This window comes from Parasteatoda tepidariorum, chromosome 2 (assembly GCF_043381705.1).
Source record: "Parasteatoda tepidariorum isolate YZ-2023 chromosome 2, CAS_Ptep_4.0, whole genome shotgun sequence".
NCBI lineage: Eukaryota > Metazoa > Arthropoda > Arachnida > Araneae > Theridiidae > Parasteatoda > Parasteatoda tepidariorum.
In genome coordinates, this window is record NC_092205.1 from 54,563,112 (window position 1) to 54,580,879 (window position 17,768).

At 29.1% G+C, this 17,768-nt stretch overlaps 1 protein-coding gene across 1 annotated transcript in view; it reads right to left on the bottom strand.

Annotated features, from left to right (window-relative positions):
- Positions 1 to 15,865, bottom strand: part of LOC107454814 (uncharacterized) — a 61,964-nt gene extending 46,099 nt beyond the window's left edge. Inside the window, exon 1 of the mRNA XM_043042538.2 lies at positions 15,488 to 15,865. Coding sequence (XP_042898472.1) covers positions 15,488 to 15,773 — 286 coding nt within the window. The 5' untranslated portion in view covers positions 15,774 to 15,865. The remainder of the gene's footprint in view (positions 1 to 15,487) is intronic.
- Positions 15,866 to 17,768: the final 1,903 nt, after the last annotated feature.

Sequence of the window (17,768 nt, forward strand, 5' to 3'; positions counted from 1 at the left end):
GTTAATATAAATATGTTCCGAATTAATTTACACAATTTATTTATTCACAAATGTAACCAAAATTAGTTAACTGCCACTTGTAACGAATGTAACGCAAATTAAACTGACACAGCAAAGACTTTTTGAAGTAAACGAACTCAACTCTGAACCATTAACCCCTTAACACACAGATTTTTTGGAGAAAAAAACAGAAAAAAAAATTTTTTTTTAATGTAAAAAAACCTAAAAAACTCCTGGTTCAACTTTTCCTTCGGTGGACAATTTTGATATACTGCGCTTTTGTTCCATGGAAAAAGGCTATATTTTATTCTCGAATAAATAAGTGTTATAGCTTACTATCCTATGTAAATGATAAATATCAATAAAAGATTTTTTTTTCTTAGCTTTCACATTGTTATTTTTAACTCTCGATTATATTCGAGTGTGAAAAATTATAGCATCATAAAATACAATGCCGCTCGAATTATCTCTAGTGTGCACCAGTTTGGCCTGTTTAGTGCGCACGAATTAACTCGAGCGCACAAGTTAAGGGGTTAATACTTAGAGAAAAAGAATTAATCCTTAAGAATTATCCTTAAAGAATTAATTCTAACCATTCAATAGAACTAAGACAAAACAAATTACCAAACGATTACTAATATTACAAATTCAATTAAAGGAAAATCAGTAACTCATTAATCTAACGATTAACTCATCAATATGATTATTAGTTCAACATTTTACCATTGAGTGGCGCTAAAACCGTTTGGGATTGTGTTACCATTTTGCGGCACATTAGAGTAAAAACTATATATTCCTCTGTGGTTTCCATTCTTATGTTGGAGCAGATAAAGAAGAATCACGTTTTTATTTCAACACTCCCAAAAAGATTCCATCGGATTGATGCGAAATAAAAAAAAAAACCTAACTACTAGTTAATTGTTTTTTATGAGTTAATTGCTTTATTTCATTATTTATTGCTGAATTTATGAATCATTTGGTTATTTCCTTAGTTTTAGTTCTATGAAATGCTTAAATGTTAATTCTTTAACAATATCGTGTGCTAATAAAGATAAAAGTACATTTAAAAAACTACAACTGAATTTAAATATTTTTCATCATTTTTCTTGTTTAATTAAATTCAATGATTAATAAAATGCAAACAAAATAAATATTTATACGGATGATATGCACAATTAATCATTTCAAACTCATTAGAAAATTGTGAAAAAGTTTTATTGATGTAAATTTTTCTTTTCTATGTTTATAGTAGGGATTATCAAATGACATAATGAAGTAAACAGGCGTAAAGAAAAAAATTATATTTTTCACGAATAATTTAACGAAAATTTAAGATAAAAGTTTTGGAATTACTTAAAAAATTTCCTTTTTCTACATGAATGCACAATATGAAAATTTTTTAAAACATTAACGTAAATTCACGCAATCTTGTCTATAATCAATATTTTTTATTCAAATGAATATTGAATATGATTACGAGAGCGAAAAGAATGCTTACGAGAGCGAGAAAGAGTTCTAGCAAACATGTTCACCATGTTTAATACCAAGAAAGGAAAAATGAATATGATAATCAAATGAAGTTGTCAAAAGTTTCATGTTAAATTTTTCTAGAGTAAGCGATTTATTTTAACAGTTTAGACTCCGCAGTCTAGAGAATAAATGAATATATTGATGTTAATCATTGACGTTATCAGATCTTTTTTGAAAAATGGTGTTAAATCACATGACGTGTTTATCACACTCTTATTTCAGAGCACACATTTAATTTATTTCATATTGCATAGCTTTAAAAAATTTTACAGAAAATTCTAATTTTTTTATTTATTTACTAGGTGGCTTTTAGCCCCTCCTCGCTTTCGTTCGACAATCCTCGTGTCTTTTCGATTGAATCTTTCGCTTACTTCACTAGTTTGATCCTACAATTGAGCACCTTTCTCACATGGCAAAAAATCAGCGTATTAGAGTCGAAAAAAATTTATCCTTAAAAACATACAAGTTCACAATTGTATTATTCGCCACCCACATGGTCGAGCAGTTAGCGTGCCTGACTACGAAGCCAATGGTTGCGGATTCGAATCCCGCTCATGTCATGGATGTTTCTCTGTGTGTGTTAGTCTCTATTGTGCGATGGGTATCTGTGGCAGTGTGGCGTTGCTCGCCTCCGTGACTTAAGTTCGCAAGTGCCCACTGGGTAGCGTTTAAGGAGTAATACTTCTGGCATCTTTCTAGGCGAAGAACGTAAAAGTTCATTGTCCGCCATTAGAAAAAAAAATTGAATTACTTCAAAACTAATTAGAAATTTAAACAAATATGCATCATTCATCTTCAAACTAAAGTGTTAAAAATTCCGATTAACGTTGCACCGAAAATTGGTATTCATTGGCTAGCTACATAAAATGGAGCTTAATTTTACCATATTTTGGTGTTTTCACTAGCTACTACTAGAGAATATGCTTGATTAAAAACTTCATATTAAAAAATCTGGTTGCTTAATCGTATTAGGTGAAAACAGTCAATAAAGAAGTTTTCTCATAATCAAGATATGAATACCATCATTTTTACGGTGATTTTGAATTTTACGATTGAACGTGGTCACATTAAATGCGGTTGTGGAATTGAATGTGGTTACATTAAATGTGTTTTGGGAATTGAATGTCGTTACTGCGAAATTTTTAGCAGTGTACCATAATGTAATATTATAGCACACGGAGAAAAAAAAATCTGGTAAAATTGAAGTACAATATTTTAATGACATTTCTGATTTAAAAAAAAAAGCATAATTCAGGTTAATAAAACCAGGAGTATTTAAGGATATTTAATTCCATTCAGTCAGTAATTTTTCTGTTCATATGGTAACGATTTACCGGAACTTTGGTTTTCAATTCAGTTTGTATCTGTTTCAAGGTAAATAATGAAAATGGAGTTTTATTTTATCTTTAAACTAGAAGATGAATTTTCACCGAAGATAATAAAATGACATCTCTGTGGGGAGATTTCCCTGAAGTAAGTAATGGATTTTTTCAAAATTTTTAACTGTTTCGTTGAAAAGATTAAATAATATTGTTTAGGTGTTATGGTGAATGCAATGAATTGGTTAATATTAATCACCGGTTATTATTAATGACAACCAATCAAGTTGGTTAAAGTGAATAAAATCTATCGAAGTATTAATGAAAATATGAGTGTATGGAAAGCGGCTATGCATAACAATCGTTGTTTGTTAGTTTTAATCAAAGAAAGTGATTGCCATTGTCCGGTTAACCCTAAACTGATGTTTCTAAGTTAAAATTCCAGTCCCCGAAACACAATTTCTCGATTTACCCTACAATGATGTTTTTTAACGTTAAATGCTACTTCTTGGTACGCATTCGCTTAAAACCCAATGCTGGTGTGTCTACTTCTTGGTATGGTTAAGAACTTTAAAAAAATTAATAGCGTAAAAGGAATAAAAACCTTCCAACGCAAAGTATTCGCACAACAATTGAACAACGCATGCAAAGTGCGGTAGCTTGCACCCAAGGTAAACAAACAACTGATAAAACACCCACAGAGTTGTTATTTTAACATCTTTCGTGATTTAAGCATCTACGTAAGAAATTTGATCAAATCTCTGATTTTATCATCTCCCTGCGACACATTTTTTCCCAAAAGAGTTATCTGCGCCTTGCAATCAATCAACGAAATTTAGTGTGAGGAAATCTCAAAAAGAAGAAAAACGGGGTCAGGTGACATTTAAGACAGTTTTATATCATTTTATAATATCATAGACGTTTTATCGTTGTTATATTATAAATAAAAATTTGCGTATAGACACGTAGTAAAACTGCTTCATTCGTTGAATTTTAAAAAATACAAATATTTTATAGATTTTACTCTGTTAAATTCAGAGTTACTAAATATCTAAACAAATGAATAAAAAGTAATTAAAATTTAGAATTTTTTTCTTACAATCATATTAATTAGCCATACAAGAATTTAGTGCTGATAAAAGAGCTATCTCTACCTTCGGATCGAAGACTTATGCATGTCGTAGAATAATTGGAACATCCAACTCCTTGCAAATCTCAAGAGATAATCAGTGATCAACAGATAAATAAGATCAGCAGATTAATAATCATTTATACTGTCGCATATTTCATATTAATTAATATAAGTCAATATGCTAATTAGGAAACATGCATAAAACTACTTAACAAGATTAAATTTCCTTAAGCTTATAGCAATGAAACTTTAATACGGTAGGATTGCCACAGTAAAAAATGAACAAAAATAGTTGCTTTTAGTAGCCTCAAGCATGAAAATAGTTGCCTAAAACTATGAAAATATTTGCCTCAACAGGTACAAAAATTTATCAAAAATAGTAGCCAAATAACTAAAATTATAGCTTAATTGTCAAATATTGTTATGCTTCAATTAAAAAAATGTTTTGCACAAACATAAAAGGTTTATATATTAGAAAATAGGTACAAAAATAAAAGTCGAGTTACAATAAAATATGAATGTTAATAGAAGAAAAAAACAATTAAAAATAACAAAACTGCCCCCTAGAGAGAACATATAACAAGAACGTTATGAAATTCAATGAAAATTTAAATTTTTGGCTCTTTGGACATAAATGATTGTATAAAAGTTTGCTTTCTTTTATTAACGTTCTGAAAAGTAACGTTCACTTTTGCGAAAAAACTTCGCAAAGAGTAAAAAAAGTCTCCTAATAATCGCCTATTCCTGAAAATAGTTGCTTTTTAGGCCTTTTCAGGCAAAAAAAGTCGCCATAGTCGCTTAAGGCCGAAAATAGTAGCAAATAGTTGCATTTTAGTAGCCTGTGGCAACCCTGAGGGTATATGAAATAAGCATTCACTAGTCTAGGCTTATTGGAAACTGCTTAAATAAATCAGGCTATTAACTTCGATTAAGGTAGTTGGATTCACTTCAAAAAACTTAAAAAGTGTCAGGTTGATTAAAAAATACAGGAGACTTTTCCTATTTATCTGATATTATTCTGTAATAATGGCGAATGGTTGCAAAAAGTGAATCAATCAATATGCCTACGAAAGCTATACTTGTATCGTAGCACAATTGTTTATAACCCAGACTGTTTTAAAAATAAATATATTTACTTATGTTTAAAACATACACCTCCTTTTATATTTTTTTATATATATTCGCTTATCAAAAACCCAAAGATCATAAAAGAAACAATGTCTGTACAATTAGTTATAATTTGAACTTAAATATGTTAAATAATGTTTTTCTGTGGGCATAGTAAGACATTATATCCTGAACTGGAAAATTATGGTTTTACTGACTATTAATAAAAGTATTTTATTTTCCAAACAAAAAATGTTTTTCACATATATTATTTACTTGCCTAAAGCATTAAGTAAAGACTTAACTTGACTTTTTTATATATTCGTTTTTATCGTTGGGAGAAAACATTTTATAGTTCATTTATGGTTCCTAAGGGGTAAAGATAAAACTTTTTATCCATATATTCTCGAATTGCTTGTATAAAGCTTTCAAAAAAGTACATAAGCTAGATGTACGTGATTAGAAACAGAAATTATGGTTATAGTTTACACTGACTTTAATGATTATCTGTTCCTTTTAGAATCGTGGAGAAGTAACTTTAAAAGGATCCGGAAAAAATGAATTCCTGATTATTTTTTTATATATATTAAAAATTACTATTTGGTTATCTATAAATAGAATAAAATATAAAGCAAACTTTTTACTGGCTTCCATAAAAAGCACAAATATAAGTTGTAAATCTTTTTTAACCAAATCACTAATTAAATCTTACATGATTGCTATTTTTTCTTTTTTTTTTACTTAATTAGCCATAGAGCTAAGCATAAACTTAAAAAGTATTTTTAAGTATTCTATTTAAGTATACGACTTTTTAAAAATTCGATTTCTCGTGAGGTATTCGATCTATTTCGTTTTTTGTATTTTGCAATAAAAATTACATTCTTTAAAATAATGTGAAAATTGCTATACTTTATCATTCAAAATCTTTTAGATAATGAAAGAAAGGTAATAAAAAATAATAAATAATTATTTAAAAATTTTTTTTAATAAATAATTATTATTACTACTTTATAATTGCGCACAAGAAGTTTTCAATTTGCTTAAAAAGTTCTAGATACAGTAAAATGCGAAAAAAGTAAAATTAATATTAAGAGGCCCAAGCCTTCCGCTCTCTTGGGCAAACTATCACAACCATATTTCCAGATTGAGGTTGCCCTCAATATTCTGATGGTGAGAAATCCAAATCAGTAAAAAGGTATGCAGGTATGTTTATTCAGAAAAACTACGTTTTTGTATCTGATTTCATAACTTAAAATGTTGTCTGCACCAATTAAATAGAATATTCAAGGTCATCCCCGTGAGCCATGAAGTATGAGTCCAAATCCGATCATTAAATTAAAAGTTATTCAGTATATACCTTTTTTTTCCTTCTTTTTTTTTCTGCGCACTATACATAAAAAATCTACATCGTTGAAAAATATAGTAAATGCATCAGGTTGAGAGCGCATTCCTCTATTGCGAAGAAAAGTATTCCCAAAAATATGTTGAAAAAGTATAACACGTGTCTGGAATAAAACGTATCTATTTGAAAATGTAAGTTTCCATTAAAGAAAACAAAAACTTTTATTTTTTAAAGAAAAAAGTGAAAGGATATGGTCGTTATTGTAGGAATAAAATATGTTTTTGTTTTTTTATATATAAGAATTCTTTTTATGATTGGTTTTTCTTAACGACTATAGAAGCACCCAATGACATTATAATCTTATTATTTATATTATAATGCAATTTATTAAAGCATTCAAAAATATTTAATCAATTCAATTTGTAAAAGACCCATGATTTTTTTTCGTAACTTAAATTATCGTCTTTACCAATAAATTATCATATCCAAGGTACTCAACGAAAACTAACAATATAGCATTTCACTGTATAAAAAACCATTTACTATGTCGAAAGTTATTTGGGCAGCAGTATTTTTCATTTTGCGCATTTTACATGAAAAAGTTGAATAATATATATATAATAATATATATATATAGATAGATAGATAGATAGATAGATAGATAGATAGATAGATAGATAGATATTTTGAATTATGGCGAAAGGGTTTTAAAAATATCGTGTTTAGTTTTTTAAAAAAATCGTCTTTAAAAATCCCATAATACTTAAGTAGAAAAATGAAAGATTTCAAATCAGGCTGAAATAAGCCAGTTAATTTGATGTCATTCTAAAACAAGGTTAGAAAAATATCCGTTCATAAATTCTGAGAATAATGTAAAAATGTGTATTGTTTACGTAAAATTTTGTCTAAATAAAACTTAGAACTTTGTAGATGAACTTTTTTCATTAATTTTTAAAAATTGGATTAAGCTCAAATTTAAACAAGAAAATTTCCTTGAGTCTAAGAATTACAGGGGAATGTTACCGTATAAGTATATGTTTATTTTCATTAAATAATCTAGATGGTGGCAATTGGAAATAACAATACTTCAAAGGAAAAAAATAATTTTGTTTTTTATAACTTTACCAATAATATTCAATAGATTTCATTCATTCGATGTGATTAAATGCAAGTAAAAACATAAATAACGTCTTAAATATACAAATTTCATTATAATTTCAAGAAATTGCCAAAAAGAAAATCGTTATAAAATTTCTTTATTTTTATAAGTTAAATTTTTTTTTCTACTAGATAAACACGCCATATTAATAATATATGCGATGCAGTGTAATTTATACATTAAAAATGCGCAAGTAACGTCTTAAAAATAAAAACTGCATAAAAACATTAAAAACTTAAAAAATAGTGAAAGAAAAACCGTTATGAAATTTTAATATTTAAATAAGTCAAATCTTTTCTACGAGATAAACGGATATACTTTTTGTTTTTTTATAATATCAAAGAAGATAATTGTAATAAATATGAAGAAAAATGTCTATGTAGTTTGACTACATTTATTTAATCTCATAATTAGAAGTGCAGTCAAAAGCTTGTATTTTTTTATAAATGTAAACTTTAAAAAGAAGAAAGTGAAGTTCAAAAAATTATGAGTTATTTTTATTCAGTCTTTCCCGTTAGAAAAAGAGTTATACTAATAGCTCATGGCAAGGTGCTTCCTCCAATAATTAAATATGTCATTTAAAGCTGAGCTATCAAACTGAACACTACAAAATTTCTCAAAAAGTAATAAAAGCAATTTATCTAGCTATTCACTTTGGTTCTGTAAGTTGAACCAAAGGGAAAAAAATGTTTTCTTTGTTTTAATTAAAAAGAAAAATAAATCATAAAACATAATTTAAAAATAAATAGTTTTTTCTCCGTAATTACTTTAGTTTTAAAGCTTGGATGAAAAGCAAATAAAAATACATATTTTAATTTAATTGTAAAAATACATTTGTAACTAATTGTTTGATTAAAAACATATTACATGTGAGAGAAATGAAATTTTCAGACAAATCTTCTTGAATGAAGTATATATCCTATGTTTCCTGTTTTTCAGGTTTTATTGCTTAACTCGCGGCAATTATTGATACTATTGCCGCAGCCATAACGTAACACAACCACATGTAATTATGTAGTTTTACTAACATCTACATGAAAGCAATAACATTATAACCAAGACAATTTTTTAACAATTAAGCAAAAATAGCACATAAAATGAAACACTTTTAATCAGTTCTGCCTGATTATTTTAGACTTTACAATCAGCCAAATCGCGTATTGGCCAGCTATAATAATCCTCAATAAATAGGCGCAGAATTTCAAAAACTGAATTATCCTTTTATTATTGCAGTAAACCTTTTATAAATATATTTACAATCAAATAAAATCAAGCTATTTACAATATACGCATTTTCACGTAGAAATATGCTAATAGAAAGTATTGAAATACATCATCTCTGAAACGAAAAATAAATGCGCCTATCGTATTTCTTAAATAAATATTAATCCTTAATCAAACAACAATTATTCAAATAAATAGTTTCTAAGTTAAACATCTTTTCTCAACATTGGGATCTGGGATAATACTTTTGTTTCGCAAATAATCAAAGGAATAATTCTGGCTATAATCCATCTTTAACTATATCTCAGTGGTGAAAAATAGTTATCGTTCAATGGCCGTTCATTATATTTTACCGGCCTCTTTAGGCACTTAATCTCAACTATGATTAGCAATGATTCATTCAGCTTTGATGATAGTAATCTCTGCAATAACTATAAACGTACAAGACATTCAATTAACAATATAATGTACTCAGATACTGTTTTGAAATATTAAGACATAAAATAATATAAAAAATATATAAGGGGAATTGATGGGATTATAATGCCTCTTAACTTGATAATGAGACGCGTAAGTAAAAGGTTTATTAATTTATTTTGCGTTCGTCAATTAATCGCTTCAAACAAACGACATTAAATCAATTTTTAAAATTTGGGAGGTATTTCCATTCATTCCATGTAAACTGTACTGAGAAAAAAAAAGTGTTGTCAAAACTACTAGAATATGATAAAATTTACCGTACTTCCGATTCTAAGGAAACATCAAAATGCTCGGTAATTTTTACCGAAAGACTTTGGTAAGGATTTTGTTAAAATTAACAGTAAAAAATATTTTTATAATGTGTGATGAAATTTGATATATATGCTAAATTTGGTAATTTTATCTTGGTACTTTAGAGCAGTGGTTACCAACTGGTGGCCCGCGGTCCACATTCAGCCCGCGAAGCCTTTTTTTGTGGCTCGCGAACTAAAATATATTAGTTGCCATTTTTGCAGATAATTTTCGTAAAAAATCTAACTGGGTTTAAAATGCTTTTCGTTCGTTAAAAAAAAAAAAAACTAATTTCTTTGTTTCTGTGAAATTTTACATACGAACGGTACAAAAAAATAATTTCTCAGGTAAAAATTTACTTCTTATTTTAATTTGTAATTCAATACTTTTGTTTTTTAGAACTTGATAAGAGTCTCACAGTAATATTTAATGTTCCTGCAAACATAAAAGAGCCCTGTATAAAATTTTGATACAATTGCGGCCCACCATTTGACTGGTGTTTTTAATTGCGGCCCCCGGCCTCATGTAAGCTGGAAACCCCTGCTTTAGAGCGAGACATAAAAAAAATTTATTCGATTAAAATTACTTTTCTGTTTTGTATTTTTTTTTTTTAAATGTGTGGTAATAAGAACTATAATTTTGAAAACCAGAATTTTCAGCATACTGTAATAATATGAATGGAAAAATTACCAAATTTATTGTTTAAATATCTTATATTTAGGTTTTTCTTAACAGAATTAAGGGGCTTTTTGTGACAAAATTTGATAAGAGTGGTAAATTTAATTATTTTGTCATACTTTGGAGAAGAGGATAACTATTAATTATTTGATTAAATCCAGGATTCGGGTAAACCGTTACTGTAAACTAAACTCAGTGGCGCGACAGCTCATAGAGGGCCAAGGCCTACTGTGCCCATCTCAGTTATCTTGACCTTGGACTCTGGGGTGCAGGAGCAGATGTTCTGGTCAGGTGGTCAGCCAAACGCGGAACCCCCAGTGTTCAGTTCCCAAGCATGCTTGGTACTTATTTATCGACCCACTGAAGGGATGAAAGGCTGAGTCAACCTTGCCCGGCCCGAGGATCGAACCAGGGACCTGCGGCACGACAGCGCGAAGCGCTACCGCTCAGCCACCGGGCGTCAACCGTTACTGTATGAAAGAAAAAAAAATTACCAAATTAATCATTTAAATATCGTATATTATAGTTTTATTACCAGAATAATGGTTTGTTTTCCCTCAGAAATGTCATACTATACGACGGTCATTTTACCGAATTGTTTTGCTCCTTGTGTAAATCAGTTTTAGGTGACTTTATTATTAACAATATCACATTTTTTTTTGTCAAACTGATTTTAACACACTCATAGATTGCTAATAAAATGATAAAATTACTTCCTTAGATTTAACCCAAAAATCAGAACCTTAATTTTCTTCCATAAAGAGATCTAATGACGCGAACTCTCAAAAATTGTAATGTAATTTAGAAGTGAAATTAATAATCATTTTTATCCCGAATACATGCTTTTGAACATTTTTTAACATTTAAAATTTTACTAATCCTTTTTATGTTGTACCTACATCCTACATGAGCAACTGAAATATTTCTTGCTTCGTTCTAGCTCATTGATGTAAATCGGTTTACAAGTGCAGACAAAATATGCCACTTAACAGAAAATATGTTTTTAGGATTACAGATGAAACGGTCATTGATTTTTTATTCCTTAGAACATAAATAACAAAAACTTTTGTTCAATTTCATTAAATTCTCCGTAATAATATAGGAGTACATGTAAATGAAAAGAAAAGCTCATTCACGGGTGAGAAAGTAGTAAAATAATTAAAGAAATAAACGAAAAAAGTATGCGATTCCTCATTTATTCGTTTGTTTTAAACTAAACAAATATGCTTAATGCATTTAGTTGAACTTCTGTGAGCAAGGTATTTAAAAATACGACTGACAAACTCAGAGAAATGCACTAAGAGGAATAAAAAGGCACTAAGAGGATGGAAAATTACCATTGATTAAAGAGTTAAAAACCACGTTGAGATAGTTAAAATCGCAACAAAAAAATCCATGCCGGTATTTGATTCTCCAATCTAACGGCGTATAACGATCCGCTCCTCTGTTAATAATTTTTTTATTAAATAAAATAAAAACTTGATTCTTGACATTTTTTGAGCTCAGGCAACAAATTTTAAAAGAAACAAAAACTTGTATAGGAACCAACTACAGCTCAAGAAGAAAAAAATCACCGTCACACTGAAAANAAAAAAAAAAACTAATTTCTTTGTTTTTGTGAAATTTTACTTACCAACGGTACAAAAAATAATTTCTCAGTTAAAAATCTACTTCTAATTTTAATTTGTAATTCAATACTTTTGTTTTGTACAACTTGATAAGAGTCTCACAGTAATATTTAATGTTCCTTCAAACATAAAAGAGTATGAAATTTTGATACAGCTGCGGCCCGCCATTTGACTGGTGTTTTTAATTTCGACCCCCGGCCTTATGTAAGTTGCAAACCCCTGCTTTAGAGCATGGTACAAAAAAAATTTATTCGATTAAATTCACTTTTCTGTTTTGAATTTTTTTTAAATGTGTGGTAATAAGAACTATAATTTTGAAAACCAGAATTTTTTGCATACTGTTATCATATGAATGGAAAAATTACCAAATGAACTGTTTAAATACCGTATATTTAGGTTTTTTATAACAGAATTATGGGGCTTTTTGTCACGAAATTTGATGGAAAATTTACCAAATGAACTGTTTAAATACCGAATATTTAGGTTTTTCATAACAGAATTATGGGCTTTTTGTCACGAAATTTGATAAGAGTGGCAAATTTAGTAATTTTGTCATACTTTAGAGAAGAGGATAACTATTAATTATTTGATTAAATCCAGGATTCGGGTAAACCGTTACTGTATGAAAGAAAAAAAATTACCAAATTAATCATTTAAATATCGTATATTATAGTTTTATTACGAGAATAATGGTTTGTTTTTCCTCAGAAATGTCATCACCATATTATACGACGGTTATTTTACCTAATTGTTTTACTCCTTGTGTAAATCACTTTTAGGTGACATTATTATTAACAATGTCACATTTTTTTCGTCAAGCTGAAATTGACTTACTCATAGACTGCTAATAAAATGATAATATTACTTCCTTAGATTTAACCCAAAAATCAGAACCTTAATTTTCTTCCATAAAGAGGTCTAATGACGCGAACTCTCAGAAATTGTAATGCCATTTAGAAGTGACATTAATAATCATTTTTATCCCGAATACATGCTTTTGAACATTTTTTTAACATTTAAAATTTTACTAATCCTTTTTATGTTGTACCTACAGGAGCAACTGAAATATTTCTTGTTTCGTTCTAGCTCATTGATGTAAATCGGTTAACAAGTGCAGACAAAATATGCCACTTAACAGAAAATATGTTTTTAGGATTACAGATGAAACGGTCATTGATTTTTTATTCCTTAGAACATAAATAACAAAAACTTTTGTTCAATTTCATTAAATTCTCCGTAATAATATAGGAGTACATGTAAATGAAAAGAAAAGCTCATTCACGGGTGAGAAAGTAGTAAAATAATTAAAGAAATAAACGAAAAAAGTATGCGATTCCTCATTTATTCGTTTGTTTTAAACTAAACAAATATGCTTAATGCATTTAGTTGAAATTCTGTGAGCAAGGTATTTAAAAATTCGACTGACAAACTCAGAGAAATGCACTAAGAGGAATAAAAAGGCACTAAGAGGATGGAAAATTACCATTGATTAAAGAGTTAAAAAACCACGTTGAGATAGTTAAAATCGCAAAAAAAAATCCATGACGGTATTCGATTCTCCAATCTAACGGCGTATAACGATCCGCTCCTCTGTTAATAATTTTTTATTAAATAAAATAAAAACTTGATTCTTGACATTTTTTGAGCTCAGGCAACAAATTTTAAAAGAAACAAAACCTTGTATAGGAACCAAGTACAGCTCAAGAAGAAAAAAATCACCGTCACACTGAAAAACAGCTAAAAAAGATACTGCAAAGTTGCTTATTATAAAGAATATATATATTTGATTAATTATAACGTAAACGTGTCTAAAGTGACACCTAACGTAACGTGTTTAAAGTGACAACTAAAGTAACGTGTTTAGAGTGACACCTGCTGATGTCATTTCATAGTCTACAACGATAAGAAAATTATTTCCGATTGAGATCGGAGGTGCCAGGTAAGCTTTAAATGTCTTAAAGAGCAGCGATAATCTCCAGTATCCCAACATTATCTGGTGAGTCGTAATGGCTCAGGGGATTGAGAGCAGTGAGACCAAAACAGTTTCCCGACAGTTTGTTCTGTTTCTTTAAATCGCCACTTTTTGAATGATGACACAAACTGAAATAATATCTTGGTAAAAATTCCAATCCTCCAGTAACCTATTTATATTAAAGGAGAGCTTTTATTACTACCATGTTTAAAAATTTAAATTAAATTTCAGCTAAATAATCTAATCAATAATTATTTATAATTATGGACATGTCAACTGATTATTTTATAATCAAAGATTTTCCCCCTTTTTTATCACTGAAAAAAGCAGTTCATTTATGAAGTGAATTTTCACAGATTAGACATCCACTTCCATAATGTTTAATTTTTTAGCACAACTCTAATGGCAAGCAAATTTAAAGGGAAAAAAAGTTTATATTTCTAAACCCTTCATGGGTGAAACTAATTAACGAACTTTTATTAGAAGTAAACCATAACACAGCTAATGATAAAAATTTAAGACTGAAAACGATTAATTTTAGCTTTGGAATCAAGGTTTAAAAGCTCAAGGTTTAAAAGCAAGGTTAAAAGCTTAAAACTTCCAAGTTTTAAGCCTTTTTTTTAAAAAAAAGTTCTATTTCAATGAAAATAATAAGAAAAAGTAAAGCATTCCTGAAACGGCTATATCATGGAGAATAAGGACCCACTGCTTCGTGAAAAACGGCATAATTGTGGTAAGGTGGTCAACATTGCACACAAGCCGCCTTTACTTCCCAGATAAACTGGTAGTACCCTACAGTCTGAATCTGGGTAGGCTTCAAATCATCCCTCAGGATAGAACCCTGTCTTTCACAATGGCTGGGCCTTTAAACCCATGAACCCTAGGAGATACCACCCAAATAAATAATACGTCAATATAGCCGTGGTGGCTCAGGGGATAAAGCGTTTGCCTTCCAATGAGGTGACCCGAGTTCAAATCCCAGCGATGGCTGATCGATACGAATTTCGCACCGGCTAGCACCGACCACAGTGCTGACGTAAAATATCCCCAGTGGTAGACGTATTGTGAGTTAGAGTCCGTTTGGCTAAGCGTGGGAGGTTCTCGCGGTTTTCCTCACTATGTTGCGAAATGCGGATCCTCCACTAAGGCAAATTTCTCCCAATACTTGATCCAGAAGTTGCGTTGTCTTCTGGATTGGGTTCAAAATTACAAGGCTACGGACTTCAATATTCGCAATCGTAAACCTAAAAAATTGCGTCAACTGTTCAACGACGGTAATAAAATGAAATATTACGTCAAAACTATGTAAAGATGACAGTTCATTTCATAATTCATAAAAAAAGAAAATACTTTTTTTTTCAAATATTTTGTCAAAAAGAACTTAAAATAAAATATTTGAACGAACTTAAAAAATAAACAAATAAGAAATGAAATATCCATTATTATCAACCCAAAATTAAGTTAAAATCATTTTTCATAAAAATTTAGTAGTTTTGAATGTTGCTTTATGCATTTAATTTCTTTGTTCGCTATAAACTTTCAAAAGCTCTCAAGGACTAAATTAAAATCTGAAATATAAATAGCTAACTTAATTAAAATTCAATTATTAATGCTTTTATACTTACTATTTAAATCACGTCCACGTCTATATTTTGGATCAGATGTCACAATTCTATACAAGTTTAGGCTTTCAGATGCTCGGATGGATGTGGGGGGTGGTTTATCTTCAGAAACATAGTCAGTGGAATTTTCCGAATTATCGTCTGCACCTGCTGCTTTATTTTGATCGAGTTTTATTTTAGTAGGATCCATGTCGTCACATCGTTCTTTGGGAAAACCATTAATAAAAGCCAGAGAATTTTTTAGGAATACTAATGCAAATATGTTTAGAACAATTACAAAGGAATTCATGGTCTTAGTGGAGTAGAGAGGAAATTAATGGGACTATTTTTTTTAAAACGTCCGCACCGGGGAAAATCTGTTTCGAAAGTGAAAGAGCGAGGGAAATTTTTGTTTCGCTCCGTTTGGCAGCACCGGGAGTATTTTCCCACACGTGACTGCTTTGTTGTGTTTGAGGGCGGTAACGGGCATGGTTTTTGTTGTTTTATGAATAAAAGTGAAATATTTTTAACATTGTTGGAACACTGTTACAAAAAGACGCTATAGCTGAATGTTGTCTGAATTTATGTTCTTCGTAGATAAGTTAAGCGAGTAAATGTAGAAAAATTTTGAAATAAAAAAAGATTAGGATATTATAATTTGCAAAGAAATTTTTAACAAAATAACACCTGTTAAGATTTTAAAATCATTAATAAAATAAGTTTAAAATAAAGTGCAACACAAAACTAATAGGAGAACATATTTCGGCTATTTATTTCTTAAAGTTTAACCCTTTGACGCAGAATTATTGTCAAAAACAAAGTTATTGCTTTTATAATAATTAAATAACTGTACTTAATTAACTTAAATAACTAATTAACTTTCTAATAATTTGTATAAATCAAATAAAATTTTGTGCAAACATAATTCATTAAAATGTTTTTCTTATGTCTGCTGATGTTAGGGAAGTTAGTCCTATAGTTTTATTTCTCACTTCTCTAAAATTAAAAAGCTCATTAATTTTCAAAAAAGTTGTATCTCTCAACGAACAAATATAGCTTTCACAATTTTGTTTTCAAAATAGTTTAAAATTGTTGACACTTATTTAAATGAAAAAAATGCGTTCAGATCTTTCGAGTCAACAATTAACTAAAAACTAGCTTAAATAACTTTTCATATAAACAGATCATTTTAAGTAAGTAATCATTGCTAACGCATCCGAAAATGAAATCAGATATTAATTTTTAATGGATACAGTGGACCAAAAAAGAAGAAGAAAAAAACGGACCTCTCTTCATAACTTTTGATTTAATGATCGGATCTTTCCGTTTTAGGACTCATTTCTAAAGGTTCGAGGGGATGACCTAAAATATGCAAATTAATTATAGAGACGATATTTTAAGTCTCAAAATTAGACACAAAAACTACTTTCTCTGAATAAACATACATTTTTTTCAATGGATTCGGGTTTCTGTACCCCAAATTATAAGGGGTATCCGCAATTCGGGAAATATAGTCTCCATAGTTTGGTCAGGAGAACGATCCAAAGTTTGGACCCATAACTTTATTTTTTGCGTATTTCACCCTATCTAGAGAACTTTTTAACCAAATTTTAAAAACAATTGTGCACAATCATAAAATCCATTAATCCAAAGATAATTCCATGCAAAAAAAAAATTTTAAATATTGATTATTTTATTTAATAATAGTCGAAAAAATTTTGATTTGTAAGGTAAGAAATTTTTTGCATCATTTTAAACTATGTAATTTTACCTGGCAAAATGCAAAATTTGAGCGAAATCGGTTGAATAGTTCCTGAGGAATAGAATTTTAAATATACAACTTATTTAAAATTAGATTTCTCAGGAACTATTCAACTGACTTCGCTCACATTTCGCATTTTGCCTCATGAAATTACATACTTTAAAATGAAGTAAAATATTGTATACCTTACAATTCAAAATTTTTTCGGTTATTATTAAATAAAATAATTTTAAAAAAAATTTTACTGAAACTTATTTTCTGAATAGAATTATCTTTAGATAAACGAATTTTTTAATTGTGTCCAAAACTTTTCAATTTGCTTAAAAAGTTATCGAGATATGGCGAAATGCACCAAAAGTAAAATGGATATTAAGGGGTCAGAATTTTGGATCGCACTCCTGACCAAACTATGGGGACTATATACTAAAATTAGCATACTTGAGATTACTTTCTTGAACCATTAAGAATGAGTCCTGAAATATGAAGATCTGATCATTAGATTAAAAGTTATTCAGGGTAGCGCAATTTTTTTTTTCTTTTTTT